The 20,965-nt window shown below is 40.5% G+C and overlaps 2 protein-coding genes across 2 annotated transcripts; both read left to right on the top strand.

Moving 5' to 3' along the window:
- Window positions 1-2,441: 2,441 nt before the first annotated feature.
- Window positions 2,442-7,076, top strand: LOC139372414 (OX-2 membrane glycoprotein-like). Its single transcript, XM_071112124.1, has 5 exons — window positions 2,442-2,548; window positions 2,692-3,033; window positions 3,828-4,154; window positions 4,870-4,968; window positions 5,918-7,076. Exons 1-5 carry the CDS (start codon window positions 2,509-2,511, stop codon window positions 5,974-5,976), a joined length of 867 nt encoding a protein of 288 aa, XP_070968225.1. The 5' UTR covers window positions 2,442-2,508; the 3' UTR covers window positions 5,977-7,076.
- A 546-nt stretch (window positions 7,077-7,622) lies between these two features.
- Window positions 7,623-14,406, top strand: LOC139372969 (OX-2 membrane glycoprotein-like). The gene is made up of 6 exons (XM_071112874.1): window positions 7,623-7,683; window positions 10,912-11,247; window positions 11,472-11,777; window positions 11,864-11,899; window positions 13,617-13,719; window positions 13,811-14,406. Exons 1-5 carry the CDS (start codon window positions 7,629-7,631, stop codon window positions 13,715-13,717), a joined length of 834 nt encoding a protein of 277 aa, XP_070968975.1. The 5' UTR covers window positions 7,623-7,628; the 3' UTR covers window positions 13,718-13,719; window positions 13,811-14,406.
- The last annotated feature ends 6,559 nt before the right edge of the window (window positions 14,407-20,965 follow it).

A 20,965-nucleotide genomic window follows, 5' to 3' on the forward strand; every position in this document is an offset into this window, starting at 1 on the left:
ACCTTTTCTATAATGCCTTCTGGATACAAGACTCTTGGATACAAGACTCTGGGGCAGTGGTCATGTTGCGAATTTCTCCTTTTGCTTTGACATGTGGGAACAAAGTCACTCACTGCACATCCCCTCAGCATGCACATGACCCTTACCACCAGTCTTGTCTCATAGATGTAACATAGTAAAGCTAAATCCAGGACACTCAATATAGAATGATATGTTAGGTTTGGTATGGTTACATAAGGCAGATGGTTACTTAATGCAAAAATGTATAACACAAACGTCTCATCACGGACAACTTTAGCATTTTAGCTAACCCTTTTAGCTAACCCTCCAAACCTTCCCCTAACCTTAACCCTAATGCCTAACCTAGCTAACATTAGCCAGCCAGCTAATGTTAGCTACCTAGCTAAGATTTGTAACATATCACATGTTCTGCAAATTCGTAACATATTGGGCGTTTTGCAAATTCGTAACATATTGTACTTTATAGGTTACCCAGCTAGCTAATGTTAGCCCCTTAGCTAGAATTTATAACATATCATACGAATTGTAATTCGTAACATATCATATCATATCCTTTCATCAGTCGTGACACATATCATACGAAATAGGTGATGGATATCCACAAATGAATACATACTGAACAGATCACACTCAATGGAGGTTTCAGATTCACTTACAGGATAATATAAACTGCTGGTTGCACCCCTGAACAGCATATCCAAATGATAAGCATTGAGTGACAAATCTGTAAATTCCAATGACACACAAGTAATTACCTTGAAACTATTTTCTAGTCATTAGCTCATACAGTAAAATCCTCACCCTCTTCCCAACAACATGGAGTCACTATTATAAGCAGCCTTGCTTTGGAACTAGCTGTGGTTACAGTAGCCTTAATAATGCCTTTGTGGTTGCCTTCAAGTGGAAAATACACACTGCCAGTGAACCATGCACTTTTTGTTCGACAAAATCTACCAGCTACTCAGATTTTTTACAAGACAAAATGTGTTTTTTTGCGCTAGAATTACACCAAAACACACACAAAAAAACAGATGAGCATGCGTTGTAATGTTTTATTAGTAAGAAGCAATGTGGTATATTGTTTAATTTCATTTTTTTGTGACCTTAGTCTTTCTTTCTTTTTGTTTTGAATTTTACCCCATTTTCTCCCCAATTTCGTGGTAGTTACTATGTTGTAACATCACTTCAACTCCCATATGGGCTCGGGAGAGACGAAGGTCGAAAGCCATGCGTCCTACGAAACACAACCCAACCAACGCATCCAACCCGGAAGCCAGCCGCACCAATGTGTCGGAGGAAACACCGTGCACCTGGCGACCTGGTTAGCGCTAGGCCAATTGTGCAGTGCGCCCGGCCCGCCACAGGAGTCGCTAGTGCGCGATGAGACAAGGATATCGCTACCGGCCAAACCCTCCCTAACCCGGACAACGCTAGGCCAATTGTGCGTCGCCCCATGGACCTCCCGGTCGCGGCCGGCTGTGACAGAGCCTGGGCTCGAACCCAGAGTCTCTGGTGGCACAGCTAGCACACCACCCGGGACGCCCAGCTTCGTCTTTTAACCAAAAGATGAGACAAACAAAATTCCCTGCCCCTTTAAGGACGGGAGATTACCGCGGTAACGTGACTCTAGTCAGTCTGATATTTAGAAGCGTTGTTTTCTCTTCCCTAGCAGTTGAAACTCAAATATACAAAATCAACCTAGCTTGTGAACAAAACAATGTAAATAGCCAAGAAACACACGGACTAGTTGTCACTTCAATAGTATTTTTTTCCAAGTAAATTAGAGCAATTATTTATGCCTTGTGCACAGAGTATGGAAATGTATCTTTCACTCCGCTCTTCACGTGAGAAAGGCCTGTAGCCAGGCAGTGTTGCAGCGCGAGGTGGAATAGGCTATTTAAGATTCGTAGTTCTTTGACTTTGTGCGATTAATTTACCAGCTATGAAACAAAACGGCAGAAATACTCTGAAAACAGCTGTTGCAGCATTTATTTAACTATACATGTGATCATACTTGACATTTTTTTAAATTCACAAATGCGAGTGAAACGCTCGCACTGTGGAGCCATGACAACCCGTCAACATGGCTGGCGAAATAGACATCTTTACCCGCAAATGCCAAAATCTGCACACAGATGGCGGGTGTTCATTTTAGGCCCTGTATATCAACTACAAAGACATGCAGTATTTTTCACATTTCTGGTTATATTTAGTGCAGCTACAGTATGACATTAAGCTTATTGTGAGCCACACAGAAATACTAGAACAAACTCGTTTCTTACATAGAAATGTAATCACTTACTCATTCTAGTTCCGTGATAACTTCATTCTCGATGTTTATTCTACAGTATGTCACCGGAAACAAAGGGTTACTTTAATGTTACTAACTCCCAACGCCAGCCGCTATAACTTTCACTTTCACCTCACCAATATTTAAAGGTCCAACGCCAGAAACAGAATGATCTTGTTAACATTCACCCGCTGAGAATGAACACTTACCTAATTATCTTATGCGTGCTGTCTGAAGGTACGTTATTTTCCATGGATCTGACCAGTTGATTCTGCTCGTATATGATAAAGGAACATTTCCCACTTTTGACAGGCCATTGATTTTTTTGTAAGGCTAAACTTGTTTTATTTAGCTGTTAACATTCCTCCTTCCATTTCTAGCGGTCTCTGTCAACGTCGTAGCTAGAGGAGACACCAGCGTTGACTTCGATGCCGACGCATCATATACCTGCACTCATGCGGACCCGACAGGTGTGCTGCAAGTCACCTGGCAGAGGCTGTTCAAAGACGACTCGGTGGAGAATCTGGCCACCTACAGCAAGCGGTTTGGAGCTCAAATCATAGACCCGCACCGAGGCAAGGTGGTTTTCACGGAAGCATCTCTCAACTCAACGTCTATTACCGTGAAGAACGTAACATGGTCGGACGACGCCTGCTATATTTGTTCCTTCAATGTTTACCCGAGTGGTTCAATACGCAAGCAGATTTGTCTTACCGTTCAAGGTTAGTCAACTAATTAACTAATTTACTAGTTACCAATTTATTAACTAACTGCTCAACGAATTATCCAGCCCTTGATTAGGCCTAGTTGAATCAGGTGTGCTGGTAGTATAGGAGCCTAAAAAGTCTCTGGGGGTATTCTTGGAGAGAATCATTTTGGGGAAAACACTGTTATACAGTATTCATAAAGTCTTAGCAATACATGTATGCTTCCCAACTAATTTATGAGCAAAATCATAAATTAGCAGAGATGCTGTAATATGTTTTACAGTACTATTTTCCTTAGTGTAAAGACATATTACAGCATACTTGCAGTAAATGTAAATGGATGCTGTAATGTTTTACAGTAAGGAAAATGGTACTGTAAAACAAAATTACAGTATTAAGATGCCAACTCTGGTGTCAGGATATTGCTGCAAATTTACAGCGAAATTCTGCCTGAAATATATATGTAAGAAAAACAACCCATTTATGGTGTTATCCTATGGATCCTACAGTGTTTTACTGTTGAAATGACAGAAAAGTCTTACAGTGGGACCTTTGCTAAGGCATGATTTCTGAATCATACAGTATGGGCTAATGGTTTATTAAGCCTTTCTAACCAAAATATGAAATGGAATTATGACTTCTCAGATTTATTGTGTTGACTGTCTTGTCCTAGACTTTTAAACCCCGCCCTCTGCGCCACAGGATTCCTTTGGCTGTCATTGTAAATAATAATTTATTCTTAATTGACCTGCTTTGTAAAATAAATAAAATCAATATGATCTAATATTCCCTGTTTCATCTATTCAAAGGTTTATCTGAAGTGAGAGCCACAATGCACAAAGTCCCCAGCACTGAACCTAAAGCAGACATGGAAGTTGTGGTCAGCTGCTCTGCCACGGGTAAACCAGCACCTTGGATCCAATGGAACTTATCTGCTGCAGCACTCATAAAGACACCTAACAACTGGACTGTCATTAACAAAGACCAAACTGTCACAGCCAATAGCAACATCACCCTCCAACTGTTGCCAGGCTCCGGGGGATACGTGGACTGTATCGTAAACAATGGGATGAGGACACAGAGACACGAGCGGGTCTTGCTTCCTATTCTCCCTGGAGAGAGGGAGGTTGAAGAGGGTACGTAATGTTGACGTGTCATATACTTTTAGACCATACATTTTTAGCGTGTCAGTACAGAACGGTTCAACTTGAAAACAACATTGAGAAAAGATCATCCCCAATGATGTTGGGATAGCCTAGTGAACCAGCCAGATCGTGCGACAGCTCACTATTCTAACATTCCAACAGAATGGTGAGCACAATGAGATCAGGCTGGTTGCAAGAGCCTAATGTTGTGATGCTAGTAGTGCTGTTATCTAATCTCACCAGTTAAGTTTAGTTTTGACTACTGTGGTACAGAACCATGAGTCACTCCCTGTAGAGTCAGGTGTTTTATTGAGTTCTGGGTAGTTTCCTGCCCCTCAGGGAAGCTAAATGAAGGATGGATGATATGTTAAAGGGTGAAATCCATATCAACATGCTATTCAAACAGACTTCTTTGGAAAGAGGATGTACAATTCCCAGCTTCCTCTTCTCAAGAAATGGATCTCTCCAAATGCATGATCACGGCAATTTCATAGGGGTGGCAGGTAGCCTAGTGGTTGGAGCGTTGTGCCAGTAACTGAAAGGTTGCTGGATCGAATCCCCGAGCTGACAAAGTAAAAATCTGTGCTTCTGCCCCTGAACAAGGCAGTTAACCCACTGTTCCTAGGCCGTCATTGTAAATAAGAATTTGTTCTTAACTGACTTGCCTAGTTAAATAAAAAAAATAAAAAAATGTTTCACCTTCCAGATGACAAGAGGACATCCCCATGGACGGTTGGCATTCCAGTGTTCCTAATCATCTCCATTTTAGTCATCTGCGGCAGTGTCATGCTTCAAAAGAAAAAAGGTGAGTCAGCACAAGATTATCTGATGTCACCTTTGTCAGTCTGGTTTGCTTAACAGTCATGAGAGACTACTAGATGTAATAACACCGTAGAAAGACCAACTGAGTGAATGTCTAATCAGAACCATAGTGTATCATCTCTCTCTCTCTCTCTCTCTCTCTCTTTCATATATATATATATATATATATATATATATATATATATATATATATATATGTGTATGTATGTGTCTCTGGCTTTATGAAATAAACTGTGTGAAGTATCAGCTGTGGGCGAGTCATGTCTTAGAGCTCTAGAATGGTTACTGATAAAGTGTACTGTGGATTCAGAAAGTATTCAGACCCCTTCCCCTTTACCACATTTTGTTACATTACAGCCTTATTCTAAAATTTATTAAATCGTTTTTTTCCCCTTCATCAGTCTACACACAATACCCCATAATGACAAAACGAAAACAGGTTTTTAGAAATATTTGCAAATGTATAAAAATACAAAAAACAGATACCTTATTTACATAAGTATTCAGCCTTTGCTATGAGACTGTAAATTGAGCTCCGGTGCATCCTGTTTCCATTAATTATACTTTAGATCTTTCTACAACTTGATTGGAGCCCACCTGTGGTAAATTCAATTGATTGGACATGATTTGGAAATGCACACACCTGTTTATATAAGGTCCCACAGTTGACAGTGCATGTCAGAGCAAAAACCAAGCCATAAGGTCGAAGGAAATGTCCGTAGAGCTCCGAGACAGGATTGTGAAAAAAAGGTAAAAACCTGTTTTTGCTTTGTCATTATGGAGTATTGTGTGTAGGTTGATGAGGGGGGGAAACATTGTCATCCATTTTAGAATAAGGCTGTAACAAAATGTGCAAAAAGTCAAGGGGTCTGAATACGCTGTATGTCTTTACTCCCTACAGTAAAGTCTAACCTTCACGTTCTCTCTGGCAGGTTACAGGCAAGCAGCAACCACAGCAGACGAGCAGGACGCTTTTGGGGAAAGTGTGTAAATGTTTGTCTGTGTTGATTGCTATACTTATGTACTTTAGCTGACTTGTTTTTATTGAGTTTGGTTTTTATTGAGCATCAGAGCGCTGTTGGTATTTAGAGTTTGGTTGCAGAAGAGCCCAGTTCCTCAAGACATGAGATCCACTAACACGCCTCAACCAGACTACTAATCCATCTTTAGAATATTACAGTATATTCTAATTGTATGACAAAGATCATATTAAATGCATGGCGACTAGCAAGATACAGTACTACTATTCATGAATGAGGATGAGACTGTCTGGGAGTCTTGGGAGCATGAACAGGGTGCAGGCCTTCCTGTTCTTTATTAGTATTCTTTATTAGCCCAGCTCCTACGTTTAGAAGGATGTGGTTATGACAAACATTTCTAATGAGACAGGTAGATGCAATGTGTACTAGATATATTGAACCTTTTTGAGTTGACATAGAGTCACATTTTTTCCCCAGTCATATGTAAGCTAATTTATACCTGCACCATACATTACATAATGTCACAAATACTGTTTTTTGTTTTGACATTTTACTTTAGTTTTGAGAGATGAGGTTTGTCAGTGAGGAAATATATTATATTATATTGTAACACAGCGCCACCTACAGTTGACTTTATGACATACTAGAAAGAAGACGGGAGAATTTATTTGTATTTAATTTAACTTGAAACCATTTAAATATGGTAGCACTTGTGTCAATGTGAGGTTTATGCTGTTATTACATACTGTATCTATAGTAATACAGATACATGGATGTTTTACCTCCTTTGTATCAATGCAATGTATGAATGTATTTGAGCCCTGAAAATATAATGGTGATAACAATGTTTTGCACTTTGATAGTTTGATATACTGTACCTTGTTCACTAGATTTACGTGTATCAAGTTTTAGTTCCTGTTTGTATTTATTCTGATCATGGATGTGGCTTGTTGTGTTTGACCCCACTTGATTTAATACTGTTTATAACTCAGGTTATTATTCTCGCTTGATCTGTACAATGTTTTAGATTGTTCTAAGATTCAAAAGCATTCTTTAAATGTATTGTGTTCTCCCCCGTTTGATAAAACTATACGCTGTATTTAAAAAAATCGCCCATCGTCATCTTGTTTTATGTTACTCACCATTTCAAATCAGGCCTACTTTGTTATAGCTCTGTTTACAGTAACATCACAATCAGGACGAGGTTGTTATAGCTCTGTTTACAGTAACATCACAATCAGGACTAGGTTGTTATAGCTCTGTTTACAGTAACATCACAATCAGGACTAGGTTGTTATAGCTCTGTTTACAGTAACATCACAATCAGGACTAGGTTGTTATAACTCTGTTTACAGTAACATCACAATCAGGACTAGGTTGTTATAGCTCTGTTTACAGTAACATCACAATCAGGACTAGGTTGTTATAACTCTGTTTACAGTAACATCACAATCAGGACGAGGTTGTTTAATAGCGCTGCACCAGACTCCCTTGGCTATGTGTGTAATATGTCAGCTCCGATCTGTTTTAAGAAGAGTTCAACTAATTAACCTTCTCAACTAAAACCGGTGATACACCAGCAGAGTTTACTTTCACTTTCAGGGTAGGAGGGTCCGTATGTGATAGGTCCAATTCAAATCTTTGAGGAAAAATCATTTTCACCATGGCTCCTGCACTCCACAACTACCTGTTTATTCAACTACTAGTCCTCCCTGAAGGTGAGTTATATCAGTTTTATGCATGATATACTGCATTAGTCCGCTTTTTATTTTAATTGATGAAGTGCTTTCAAATCAAATCAAAGTTTATTTGTGACGTGCGCCGAACACAACAGGTGTAGTAAACCTTACAGTGAAATGCTTACTGACAGGCTCTAACCAACAGTGCCATTTTTAAGTTTAAAAAAAGTATTAAGTGAACGATAGATAAGTCAATAAATAAAAAATAACAGTAGCGAGGCTATATACAGACACCGGTTAGTCGGGCTGATTGAGGTAGAATGTACACGTATGTGTGGCGGGACACAATTAGCCCGACTAACCGGTGCCCGCGCACATTGGCTACCCGGACTATCTGCATTGAGGTAGTATGTGCATAAATGTATAGTTAAAATGACTATGCATATATGATAAACAGAGTAGCCGCAGCGTAAAAAAACCCAGCCACCCCAGTCAGACTGTTCTCTCTCCTACCACATGGCAAGCGATTGCCACGTGGGGCTGGGTTAACCCTATATATTTCAATACACTGCATTCATTATTTAATTTATCTTCCATTATACAGATATACAAATATGCATACTGCAGTCCTCAAGGATCATGCATCATTATAATGACCATCAGTGTGATGCATTACTAACCCATACTGCAGTCCTCAAGGATCATACAGCATTATAATGACCATCAGTGTGATGCATTACTAACCCATACTGCAGTCCTCAAGGATCATACAGCATTATAATGACCATCAGTGTGGTACATTACTAACCCATACTGCAGTCCTCAAGGATCATACAGCATTATAATGACCATCAGTGTGATACATTATTAACCCATACTGCAGTCCTCAAGGATCATACAGCATTATAATGACCATCAGTGTGATGCATTACTAACCCATACTGCAGTCCTCAAGGATCATACAGCATTATAATGACCATCAGTGTGATGCATTACTAACCCATACTGCAGTCCTCAAGGATCATACAGCATTATAATGACCATCAGTGTGATACATTACTAACCCATACTGCAGTCCTCAAGGATCATACAGCATTATAATGACCATCAGTGTGATGCATTACTAACCCATACTGCAGTCCTCAAGGATCATACAGCATTATAATGACCATCAGTGTGATGCATTACTAACTCATACTGCAGTCCTCAAGGATCATACAGCATTATAATGACCATCAGTGTGATACATTACTAACCCATACTGCAGTCCTCAAGGATCATACAGCATTATAATGACCATCAGTGTGATGCATTACTAACCCATACTGCAGTCCTCAAGGATCATACAGCATTATAATGACCATCAGTGTGATGCATTACTAACCCATACTGCAGTCCTCAAGGATCATACAGCATTATAATGACCATCAGTGTGATACATTACTAACCCATACTGCAGTCCTCAAGGATCATACAGCATTATAATGACCATCAGTGTGATGCATTACTAACCCATACTGCAGTCCTCAAGGATCATACAGCATTATAATGACCATCAGTGTGATGCATTACTAACCCATACTGCAGTCCTCAAGGATCATTCAGCATTATAATGACCATCAGTGTGATGCATTACTAACCCATACTGCAGTCCTCAAGGATCATACAGCATTATAATGACCATCAGTGTGATGCATTTTTATACATTTTTGTCAATGAGCAGAACATCATCTTTCTCATGGTGTGTTATAGAATACTTATTAGCCACTATAACAGCAGGACTCAACTACTATTTGAGGAGGTCCAGTCACACAACTTTCCGAGGTGACAAAGGTCCGGATGGATGTCATTTATCGGCATAGTAACAAACCCCAACCTCTACAACCCATGTGACCCCAAACTGTTCACAGCCCTCTTGTTGGTGGAGAGAACATATAGACGTTTTTAAGCTAATTTCCTGCAATTCTACACATTTTGCCATGTCTAATGTGTGTTCATATGATACTCTACCTGAGTGATTCAACAAAATGTCGGGCCCTTGGGGTCGAGGCCCCTGGTTACTTAATCTGACCACAACAACTACAAGATGTAGATAGCTGGTTAGCCTAACTTACCTATCTAGCTGACTTGGGCAAGTAGTTGATCAACTGGATATTTCTGACAGGTTAGAAAGAGCTCTGTCAGGGAATGACATAAGAGGAAAACTGCCTGTGCACTACCATATTTAGAAATTGCACCTTGTTGATTCTACTATTGCAGCAATCAAGAGCACTAAGTTGAAAGCCTGACTGAGTTCCTAAAAAGATCTTGGGACCCGCGGTCCATATTGGCCCTGTTCTAGGTGTGGTTCCGGACAGCGGTTCGTATTGACACCATTCTAGGTGTGGTTCCAGACCGCGGTCCGTATTGACCCTGTTCTAGGTGTGGTTCCGGACCGCGGTCCGTATTGACACCATTCTAGGTGTGGTTCCGGACCGCGGTCCGTATTGACCCTGTTCTAGGTGTGGTTCCAGACTGCGGTCCGCATTGATCCTGTTCTAGGTGTGGTTTCGGACCGCGGTCCGTATTGACCCTGTTCTAGGTGTGGTTTCGGACCGCGGTCCGTATTGACCCTGTTCTAGGTGTGGTTCCGGACCGCGGTCCGTATTGACCCTGTTCTAGGTGTGGTTCCAGACCGCGGTCCGTATTGACCCTGTTCTAGGTGTGGTTCCGGACCGCGCTCCACCAGTTGAGTATGGCTGCAGTATAAAGTCATCTTTGACTGCTTTAGGTGAAGGGATGAAATGGCTAATAATAAAGTGATTGTCTGCTTTCAGTAAAGTGAAACTTTCTGCACATTTCATGATGACATCACAAACATGTTTCATTCTGTTTCACTCTTCTTTATTCAAACAGTTGCATAACACAACGCTACGCATCGCAACACAACGCTACACAAAACAGCACTACAATACACTACACTACGCAACACAAATTGCCTCAAAGTCATACAATTGCCAATTTGTCCCTCCTGCACATTGTATTGTTACATAAATAGTCAAAAACAGAAAAAGGCAAAGCCCTGTGCGATAAAATCTATAAATATATATTTTTAAAAAATATGGCTTTTAGCTGACGCTTTTCTCCAAGACACTTACATTTTTTTAATAATATGGGAATCAAACCCACAACACCACCATGCTCTACCAACTGAGTGTGTGTGTGTGTGTGTGTGTGAGAGTTTGTAATATAGTAAGTACTAAGTAGTGTGTAACTGTCTTCATGCAGGGCTCTCTCAGTTGGTGAGAACACAGCAGGTTGTCACAGCAACCCTGGGAGAAGATGCAGTCTTAACCTGTGAGCTCATGACACTCAAAAACGTGCGGCAAGTCACCTGGCAAAAAGTGACAACTGAGGCGAATGAAAATTTGGCCACTTACAGCAAACGCGGTTCCCATGTCAACCCACCTTTTCGAGGGAAAGTGGAGTTTGAAGACGAGGGACTGCAGAACTGCTCTATCGTCATCAGAGGAGTGTCAAGAGGAGACGAGTCCTGCTACAAGTGTCTGTTTAACACCTTTCCAGAGGGAGCTATCAGCGGAAGGACCTGTCTCAAAGTCAATGGTAAAATCTGATAACATAATGTACTGTAAATGATTGACCCAGAACAACTTCTCCAGAACTTCAAGCAGCCATTTTATCAGATCATATTTCCAATGTCTTGAAACTATTTATCAAAATGTGATCATTTTGTAAATCATTTAAATGGAATTATTTAGTAAATAATGTGATTGAAACCATTATGGTATTTACATTCACTGTGAACTGTGTTTGTTGTTGTTCTATAGAGCTGTATGGACCCTCACTCCTCATCACACAAACCAACAACAGTCACACCACTCTGTCCTGTTCTGCTACTGGACGGCCTGTTCCTACAGTAACCTGGGAAGACACAGAAATTCTAGAAAATTCCACAATGGCCAATGTCACCCATCTCAATGGAACTGTCACGGTCACCATAACTTCTACGCTGGCAGCATTCAGTCTACCTGACAAAGACACCAGCGTTGGCTGTATGGTGTCACTGTTCTCTGGAGGTGTCACCAAGAACGTATCCATGGTTATTCCAGCTAGAACACAAGCTTCATTTCCTGGTGAGAAATGGTTCTGTACATGCCTACAGTAACAATCAACATGCTGGTGTCATTCTGAAGTACTGTCTCTGTATGTTCTGTGCTAGGTGTACCTGAGGTCACTGATGGTGACAGGATCAGAGGTACAGTGCCTTGCGAAAGTATTCGGCCCCCTTGAACTTTGCGACCTTTTGCCACATTTCAGGCTTCAAACATAAAGATATAAAACTGTATTTTTTTGTGAAGAATCAACAACAAGTGGGACACAATCATGAAGTGGAACGACATTTATTGGATATTTCAAACTTTTTTAACAAATCAAAAACTGAAAAATTGGGCGTGCAAAATTATTCAGCCCCTTTACTTTCAGTGCAGCAAACTCTCTCCAGAAGTTCAGTGAGGATCTCTGAATGATCCAATGTTGACCTAAATGACTAATGATGATAAATACAATCCACCTGTGTGTAAATCAAGTCTCCGTATAAATGCACCTGCACTGTGATAGTCTCAGAGGTCCGTTAAAAGCGCAGAGAGCATCATGAAGAACAAGGAACACACCAGGCAGGTCCGAGATACTGTTGTGAAGAAGTTTAAAGGCGGATTTGGATACAAAAAGATTTCCCAAGCTTTAAACATCCCAAGGAGCACTGTGCAAGCGATAATATTGAAATGAAAGGAGTATCAGACCACTGCAAATCTACCAAGACCTGGCCGTCCCTCTAAACTTTCAGCTCATACAAGGAGAAGACTGATCAGAGATGCAGCCAAGAGGCCCATGATCACTCTGGATGAACTGCAGAGATCTACAGCTGAGGTGGGAGACTCTGTCCATAGGACAACAATCAGTCGTATATTGCACAAATCTGGCCTTTATGGAAGAGTGGCAAGAAGAAAGCCATTTCTTAAAGATATCCATACAAAGTGTTGTTTAAAGTTTGCCACAAGCCACCTGGGAGACACACCAAACATGTGGAAGAAGGTGCTCTGGTCAGATGAAACCAAAATGGAACTTTTTGGCAACAATGCAAAACGTTATGTTTGGCGTAAAAGCAACACAGCTCATCACCCTGAACAGACCATCCCCACTGTCAAACATGGTGGTGGCAGCATCATGGTTTGGGCCTGCTTTTCTTCAGCAGGGACAGGGAAGATGGTTAAAATTGATGGGAAGATGGATGGAGCCAAATACAGGACCATTCTGGAAGAAAACCTGATGGAGTCTGCAAAAGACCTGAGACTGGGACGGAGATTTGTCTTCCAACAAGACAATGATCCAAAACATAAAGCAAAATCTACAATGGAATGGTTCAAAAATAAACATATCCAGGTGTTAGAATGGCCAAGTCAAAGTCCAGACCTGAATCCAATCGAGAATCTGTGGAAAGAACTGAAAACTGCTGTTCACAAATGCTCTCCATCCAACCTCACTGAGCTCGAGCTGTTTTGCAAGGAGGAATGGGAAAAAATTTCAGTCTCTCGATGTGCAAAACTGATAGAGACATACCCCAAGCGACTTACAGCTGTAATCGCAGAAAAAGGTGGCGCTACAAAGTATTAACTTAAGGGGGCTGAATAATTTTGCACGCCCAATTTTTCAGTTTTTGATTTGTTAAAAAAGTTTGAAAATCCAATAAATGTCGTTCCACTTCATGATTGTGTCCCACTTGTTGTTGATTCTTCACAAAAAAATACAGTTTTATATCTTTATGTTTGAAGCCTGAAATGTGGCAAAAGGTCGCAAAGTTCAAGGGGGCCGAATACTTTCGCAAGGCACTGTAAGTCACTAATCTAATGACCACAACTAATCTCTGACACTCTTATCTGTGAATTGTACCATTCTCATCTTGTCATCTTTCACAGTTAAGCCAACAGGGATTGGTGCAGTGATGAGTTCACTGTGTTTCATTGCTGTGTGCTGTGGAACTGTGGTACTGTGGTGCAAACTCAGAAATAAGAAATGAAGGTAAGTTTTACTGTTCAGATGACAGAGAAAATACAGTATTACTTTGACATTGTTTTTGTAAGTTTGACAGTCTTTAGCCCAAATCCCACAGCCAATGACAGAGAACAGGAAGAACCATCAACACTCAACCCTCAAAATGATGACCCTGAAACAAGTAAACAGTGTTTGTACTTACTGCAGGTAATAGATTAGAAAACATTGAATTGCTTTTCAGTATCAAATGTCCTCCCTGGAGAATATGTAACTGTAAATACACACAAAGCCGTTATATCAGTACACTGTTACAACAGATGATCTGACTCTGATCAGTATCATTGGGGTTCATGTCTTTCAGGACCACAACAATATCCAGTACATTCTAAATATATTAGTACAACCTTATTGGATCATCCTGGTAGAGTGGTAGTCATGGTGACCGCATACATGCAAATAAGTTGCATTGCTGTATTGTTGTTCCAGTATGTTATTTGTATTTTGTATTTATTAGGGATCCCCCATTAGCTGCTACTCTTCCTGGGTCCAAACATATTACAGTACTTACATTACATATAAAACAGTACATCACATAACATTATTACACCACTACATCTCTACAATACAACATGTTTAATACCACCATACAACAATATCACAATGTTTACATATGCCTGTGTCTGTACCTTTGTATGTGTCTTCACAGTCCCCGTTGTTCCAAAAGGTGTATTTTTACCTGTTTTAAAAAATCTGATTCTACTGCTTGTATTACATGATGTGGAATAGAGTTCCATGTAGTCATGGCTCTATGTAGTATTGTGCACCTCCCATAGTCTGTTTTGGACTTGGGGACTGAAAAGGGACCTCTGGTGGCATGTCTTGTGTTTTAAACAGACAGCTTGGTACATTGAGCTTGTCAACACCTCTTACAAAAACAAGTAGTGATGAAGTCAATCTCTCCTCCACTTTGATCCATGAGAGATTGACATGCATGTCATTAATGTTAGCTCTCCGTGTACTTTTAAGGGCCAGCCGTGCTGCCCTGTTCTGAGCCAACTACAATTGTGGCACTTGACCACACTACTAACAGTAGTCAAGGTGCGACAAAACTAGGGCCTGTAGGACCTGCCTTGTTGATAGTGTTGTTAAGAAGGTAGAAACTAGGGCCTGTAGGACCTGCCTTGTTGATTGTGTTGTTAAGAAGGTAGAGCAGTGCTTTATTATGGACAGACTTCTCCACATCTTAGCTACTGTTGTATCAATATGTTTTGACCATGACAGTTTACAATCCAGGGTAACTCCTAGCAGTTTAGTCACCTTAACTTGCTCAATTTCCACATGATTCATTACAAGATTTAATTGAGGTTTAGGGTTTAGTGAACGATTTGTCCCAAATACAATGCTTTTAGTTTTGGAAATATTTAGGACTAACTTATTCCTTGCCACCCTATCCGAAACTAACCGCAGCTCTTTGTTGTATAGTGTTGAGTCATCCGCATACATAGACACACTGGCTTTACTCAAACAGCTGCCCTGGGGAATTCCTGATTCTACCTGGATTATGTTTGAGAGGCTTCCATTAAAGAACACCCTCTGTGTTCTGTTAGACAATCAACTCTTTATCCACATTATAGTAGGGGGTGTAAAGCCATAATACATATGTTTTTCCGGCAGCAGACTGAACGATAATGTCAAAAGCTGCACTGAAGTCTAACAAAACAGCCCCCATTATCATTTTATCATCAATTTCTCTCAGCCGCCTCCCGGGTGGCGCAGTGGTTATTGGCCTAGCGTCGTCCGGGTAAGGGAGGGTTTGGCCGGTAGGGAAATCCTTGTCTCATCGCACACCAGCGACTCCTGTGGCGGGCCGGGCGCAGTGCGCGCTAACCAAGGTTGCCAGGTGCACGGTGTTTCCTCTGACACATTGGTGGGGCTGGTTCCGGGGTGGATGGCGCTGTGTTAAGAAGCAGTGTGGCTTGGTTGGGTTGTGTATCGGAGGACGCATGACTTTCAACCTTCGTCTCTCCCGAGCCTGTACGGGAGTTGTAGCGATGAGACAAGATAGTAGCTACTAAAATAATTGGATACCACGAAATTGGGGAGAAAAAGGGGTAAAATTTAAAAACAAACAAAAAAACAATTCTCTCAGCCAATCATCATTCATTTGTGTCAGTGCTGTGCTTGTTGAGTGTCCTTCCCTATAAGCGTGCTGAAAGTCTGTTGTAAATTTGTTCACTGTGAAATTGCACTCTATCTGGCCAAATATATATTTTTTCTAGAAGTTTACTAAGGGTTGATAACAGGCTGATTGGTTGGCTATTCGAGCCAGTTAAGGGGGCTTTACTATTCTTGTGTAACGAAATGACTTTAGCTTCCCTCCAGGCCTGAGGGCACACACTTTCTAATAGGCTTAAATTGAAGATTTTTTAATTTTCCATCCAGGATGTCAGACCCTGGTGGCTTGTCATTGTTGATAGACAACAATAATTTTTTTCACCTCTTCCAAACTGACTTTACGTAATTCAAAAGTACTATTCTTGTCTTTCATCATGTGGTCAGATTAACTTGGATGTGTAGTGTCAGTGTTTGCTGCTGGCCTGTCACACATTCGTTTGCTTATCTTGCCAATGAAAAAGTCATTAAAGTAGTTGGCAATATCAGTTGGTTTTGGGATGAATGAGCCATCCGATTCAATGAATGATGGAGCTGAGTTTGCCTTTTTTCCCAATATTTAATTTAAGGTGCTCCAAAGCCTTTTACTAGGATTCTTTATATCATTTATTTTTGTTTCATAGTGTAGTTTTATTTCATTTAGTCATGATTTCTTAATTTGAAATACGTTTGCCAATCAGTTGGGCTGCCAGATTAATTGCCATACCTTTTGCCTCATCCCTCTCACCCATACAATGTTTCAATTCCTCAGCAATCCACAGGGATTTAACAGTTTTTACAGTCATTTTCTTAATGGGTGCATACTAATTAGTAACTGGAATAAGCAATTTCATAAATGTGTCAAGTGCAGTGTCTGGTTGCTCCTCATTACACATCAAAGATCAGCAGATATAATTTACCTCATCAACATATGACTCACTATAAAACTTCTTGTATGACCTCTTATACACTATATTAGGCTCAGCCGTTGGAACTATTCTAAAATGGAGTAAATAAAAGTGTGATGATCACTTTAATGGTACTGTATTTCAAACTCTCTGGTCAGTTATGTTTGTTTTAGACCATAGCTGTCAATACTTGACCGTTTTTACTTTTTTTTAAATGAGAACTTGTGTGACTACTATACTGTCTCAAACACATCTGTGTGGTTCAAAGACTGTTTCCATCCATAGGCATTGTGGGTACTGAATAGTGGACTGAATGGCTGACACACATAGGCCTGCTGGTTATTGTATATCTAAATATGTCAATATGTTTTGTAGTTGGTTAATGATGACACATGATGAATCCAAACTAGACTTATGTGTGGTTTTTATTCTTTACTGGGGGTTTTATAAATCAAATGTTTATAAATCAAATGTTAGGTACTTTCATGGTGTGGGTGGTTTTCTTAATTCTTCACTTTTTTAAATCAAATGCTGTAAGATACACAATGTTCTAATGTACTTTGTTGTGTGTGTTTTTGTTTTCTACTTTTATAAATAAAATGTTTAAAACAATGTTGTGATGTACGTTGTGACATCGCTTGTTATACAATGTGTCATACATCTATGGAGCCAGATATCTTCCAAAACGTTGAACGTGCGTATCGTAAGGATCGTAAGAAAATCTATTCTAAAGTGTTAGGATTGTAAGAATAGCAATACATGAAACATTAACGTGAACTTTCATCCGTGAACATGTTACGATTACGGACAAACATTTTAGGCTTGTACAAGTCCTGTTTCAATTCTGATGTACAATAATACCTTTCAGTTTCATCTCACCAACAAAGAAAGCGTTCACCAAACGGCCTGTGAAGAGTGCTACCCGAACAAGCATTACACAGTATAAAACAAGTAATGGAAACCGGAAAGAGGTCTCCTGCACGTTTTCAAATTAAAAGTCTCCATTCTCTTATTGGCATCATTATTATTGGCATCATTTGGTTAACCCCAGTTTTTGGAATAAATTGAGGTCGTTGACAAAGCAGACCATTGTCAAAGGTCTGCGTGATAATGACGTCAATGTATTCCAAATACTGGTGCCTGATGATCACAATCATTTGGATTATAAGCTTTCTGGTATGTTCTATTACGAATTGTCTGGGCCTCGTTATTGTTTCGTTGTTTACTACTGAAATATATTTTGCTTATTAAGTCAAATAAGGCATGAACTGCAATACACTGATCTCAAATATATTTGCATAATTAGGCTAAACAGAGCCATGGCGGACCCATTGTAAAATTAGAGGCTTTTTATATTGTATTAAAACGTGTCCCAGTCCAACGTGCTAACTCTGCCCACTGGGGCGTGGCTTATGGAGCGCCCTTTAAAATACGCGCTTGTATCAATTTATTCCAACAGATCGAGTTCTCATCACACATGCACCCATTTGGACCCAATGTCAACTGGCAGAGGCTGTTCAAAGACAACTCAATGGAGAATCTGGCAAGGTGGTTTTCACGGAGGCATCTCTCAACTCGACGTCTATTACCGTGAAGAATGTAACATGGGCAGAAGAAGCCTGCTATATTTGTTCATTCAATGTTTACCCGAGTGGATCAAGACGCAAGCAGACGTGTCTTACCGTTCAAGGTTAGTCAACTTAATTAACTAAGTAATTAATTAAATTCAGGGGAGGGTCATGTAATTTGTAATCAATTAAACGTCTCATTGCTCAGGGTTTGAGAATTAGTTGCATATTATAGTATCTCATGATGCCCCTCATCCCTGATTCTCTGCTGGGTCCGCAATATCAAGCTCTGAACGAACAGAGTAGAAACGCATATGGACAACTAGTAAAAGCACAAACCAGCTTTATTCAACCCACTGGATGCTTCAGTCACACAAGCATATATTTATACCTTCCAACTAGGTGGAGTCACCACTCACCACTTCCAAGATAAACAATCAGTCTCTGTTCCTCTTACTTATTACATTGTCATGGCCCTGCCTGAGTCCAGAGCAGTGTGAGCGGAGAGGTGTGTGAGATGGGACTGTGGTTGGGGTGGACCCCTGCCGCCTTCCTCCCAGAGGTTTCTTCTCTCTTCAACTGTTGTCCTCATCTCAATGTTGAGTTCCACCTCTCTCCTTGCCCTAGTTCCACAGAAACTAACCTGACTTATCAGGAACTGAGACTAGCCTGTTGCTCTTAACCTCCATCCTTAGAAATATTAATACACAGCAAGAACAAAACATGTCTGGACAGACACCTTCTATACTCGTCTCACAGTAACTTTCCTATACAAAGTTCAATAAAGTAGTTAGAATCCAACATGATCCATAGCCTATACTATAGGCCTAGGCTATACCAAGACCATGCAGGGAGAAGCACAGTGCAAAGTTATATTTCTAAGAAAATTGACTCCTTCCCTAGTTTTTGCGCTGCTGGGATGGTATATATAAAACTAGGCTACACTGCAATGGATAGGCGTTCCCAATCCAGGCTGCATCACATCCGGACGTGATTCGGAGTCCCATAGGGTGGCGCACAATTGGCCCAGAGTCGTCTGGATTTGGCCGGGGTAGGTCGTCATTTTAAATAAGAATATGTTCTTAAGTGCCTTGCTCAAGGGCACGTCGACAGATTTTTCACTTTTGGTTTCACTGTCCCAACGCTCTAACCGCAACTCTTACATAGAATTGCAGGGCTCAATGATGTTGATGGCTGTCGATAGTATGAATCTGTAACAACGTTGTATTAGCTAATGCGGCCATTACATCTAGCGCATGCTAGCTAACTCACTTATATAGCAATACCATACATTACATCTAAAACATGCTAACTCACTTATAGAGCAATAACATACATTACATCTAGAGAATGCTAGCTAACTGACTTATATAGCAATACCATACATTGCCTCTAGAGCATGCTAGCTAACTCACTTATAGAGTAACAACATACATTACATCTAAAACATGCTAACTCACTTATACAGCAATAACATACATTACCTCTAGAGCATGCTATTTAACTGACTTGCCTAGTTAAATAAATTAAAAATGTAATCATGAGCCCCGGCCTGCCCTGTTCTTGCTGAGGTAAACCCTTCAGTGCTACCTACCAATGACTGTGCTGTGTACGGTGGCACTTTCTTAAAACGACATTGTTGGTTAAGGGCTTGTAAGTAAGCATTTCACTGTTGTATTCGGCGCATGCGACAAATAACATTTGATTTGATTTCAGGAGGTGAGGCTGTAAAAAAAAAAATCTGTGTGCGCGGACTAGGCCTACGGATGTCCTGTTCAGTTGGAGAGGGGGAACCTGAAGACGAGGAAAACTAGAGCTACGACTATAATTGATTTGAATTAAAACAATATGTTTCATTGCATATAATGAAGCTATTTCTTTAGAGTTATTGATCTCCATAAGCCATATCAGAGTAATTTACATTACAGATGGACAACGGATGAGTGCTGACAGTAGACTAATTCGAGAAGGTCTAATTCAGTTAAACGGTCTTCAAATGAAAATGGCTTTAGGCTACTAACAACAAGAGCGCTTTGTGTTGGAGAATATATATTCCAATTTAAGAAATAAGAGGGAGGCAATTTTATGTTATTTTAAATAGGCACTAAATGTGCTTTTCTTCCAAAAACAAGGACGTTTCTAGGTGACCCCAAACTTTTACAACAATAGTGTGTGTGCCACAATTATTGACACCCCTTCATTCAATACTTTGTGCAACCTTCCTTTGCCAAGATAACAGCTCTGAGTCTTCTCCTATAATGCGTAATGAGGTTGGAGAACACATGGCAAGGGATCTGAGACCATTCCTCCATACAGAATCTCTCCAGATTCTTCAGATTCCGAGGCCCACACTTGTGGATTCTCCTCATCAGCTCATCCCACAGGTTTTCTATGGGGTTCAGGTCAGGGGACTGGGATGGCCATGACAAAACCTTGATTATGTGGTCAGTAAACCATTTTTTGTGTTGATTTTGAGGTGTACTTTGGATCATTGTCCTGCTGGAAGATCCAACCACGGCACAGTTTAAGCTTCCTAACAGAGGCAGTCCGGTTTAGATTTAATATCTGCTGGTACTTGATGGAGTCCATGATACCATGTATCCCCACAAGTGGTCCAGGGCCTTTGGAAGAAAAACAGCCCCACAA

This window comes from Oncorhynchus clarkii, chromosome 18, assembly GCF_045791955.1.
Source record: "Oncorhynchus clarkii lewisi isolate Uvic-CL-2024 chromosome 18, UVic_Ocla_1.0, whole genome shotgun sequence".
Taxonomy (NCBI): Eukaryota; Metazoa; Chordata; class Actinopteri; order Salmoniformes; family Salmonidae; genus Oncorhynchus; species Oncorhynchus clarkii.

What these genes read in the sequence shown, in the direction of transcription:
- LOC139372969 (XM_071112874.1), top strand. Translation starts at nt 7,629, where the DNA reads ATGGCTCCTGCACTCCACAACTACCTGTTTATTCAACTACTAGTCCTC. An exon ending in ACTACTAGTCCTCCCTGAAG is followed by an intron (nt 7,684 to 10,911) that starts GTGAGTTATATC and finishes GTCTTCATGCAG; the next exon opens with GGCTCTCTCAGTTGGTGAGA. An exon ending in TGATGGTGACAGGATCAGAG is followed by an intron (nt 11,900 to 13,616) that starts GTACAGTGCCTT and finishes CATCTTTCACAG; the next exon opens with TTAAGCCAACAGGGATTGGT.
- LOC139372414 (XM_071112124.1), top strand. Translation starts at nt 2,509, where the DNA reads ATGAACACTTACCTAATTATCTTATGCGTGCTGTCTGAAG. An exon ending in GATTTGTCTTACCGTTCAAG is followed by an intron (nt 3,034 to 3,827) that starts GTTAGTCAACTA and finishes ATCTATTCAAAG; the next exon opens with GTTTATCTGAAGTGAGAGCC. An exon ending in CATGCTTCAAAAGAAAAAAG is followed by an intron (nt 4,969 to 5,917) that starts GTGAGTCAGCAC and finishes TCTCTCTGGCAG; the next exon opens with GTTACAGGCAAGCAGCAACC.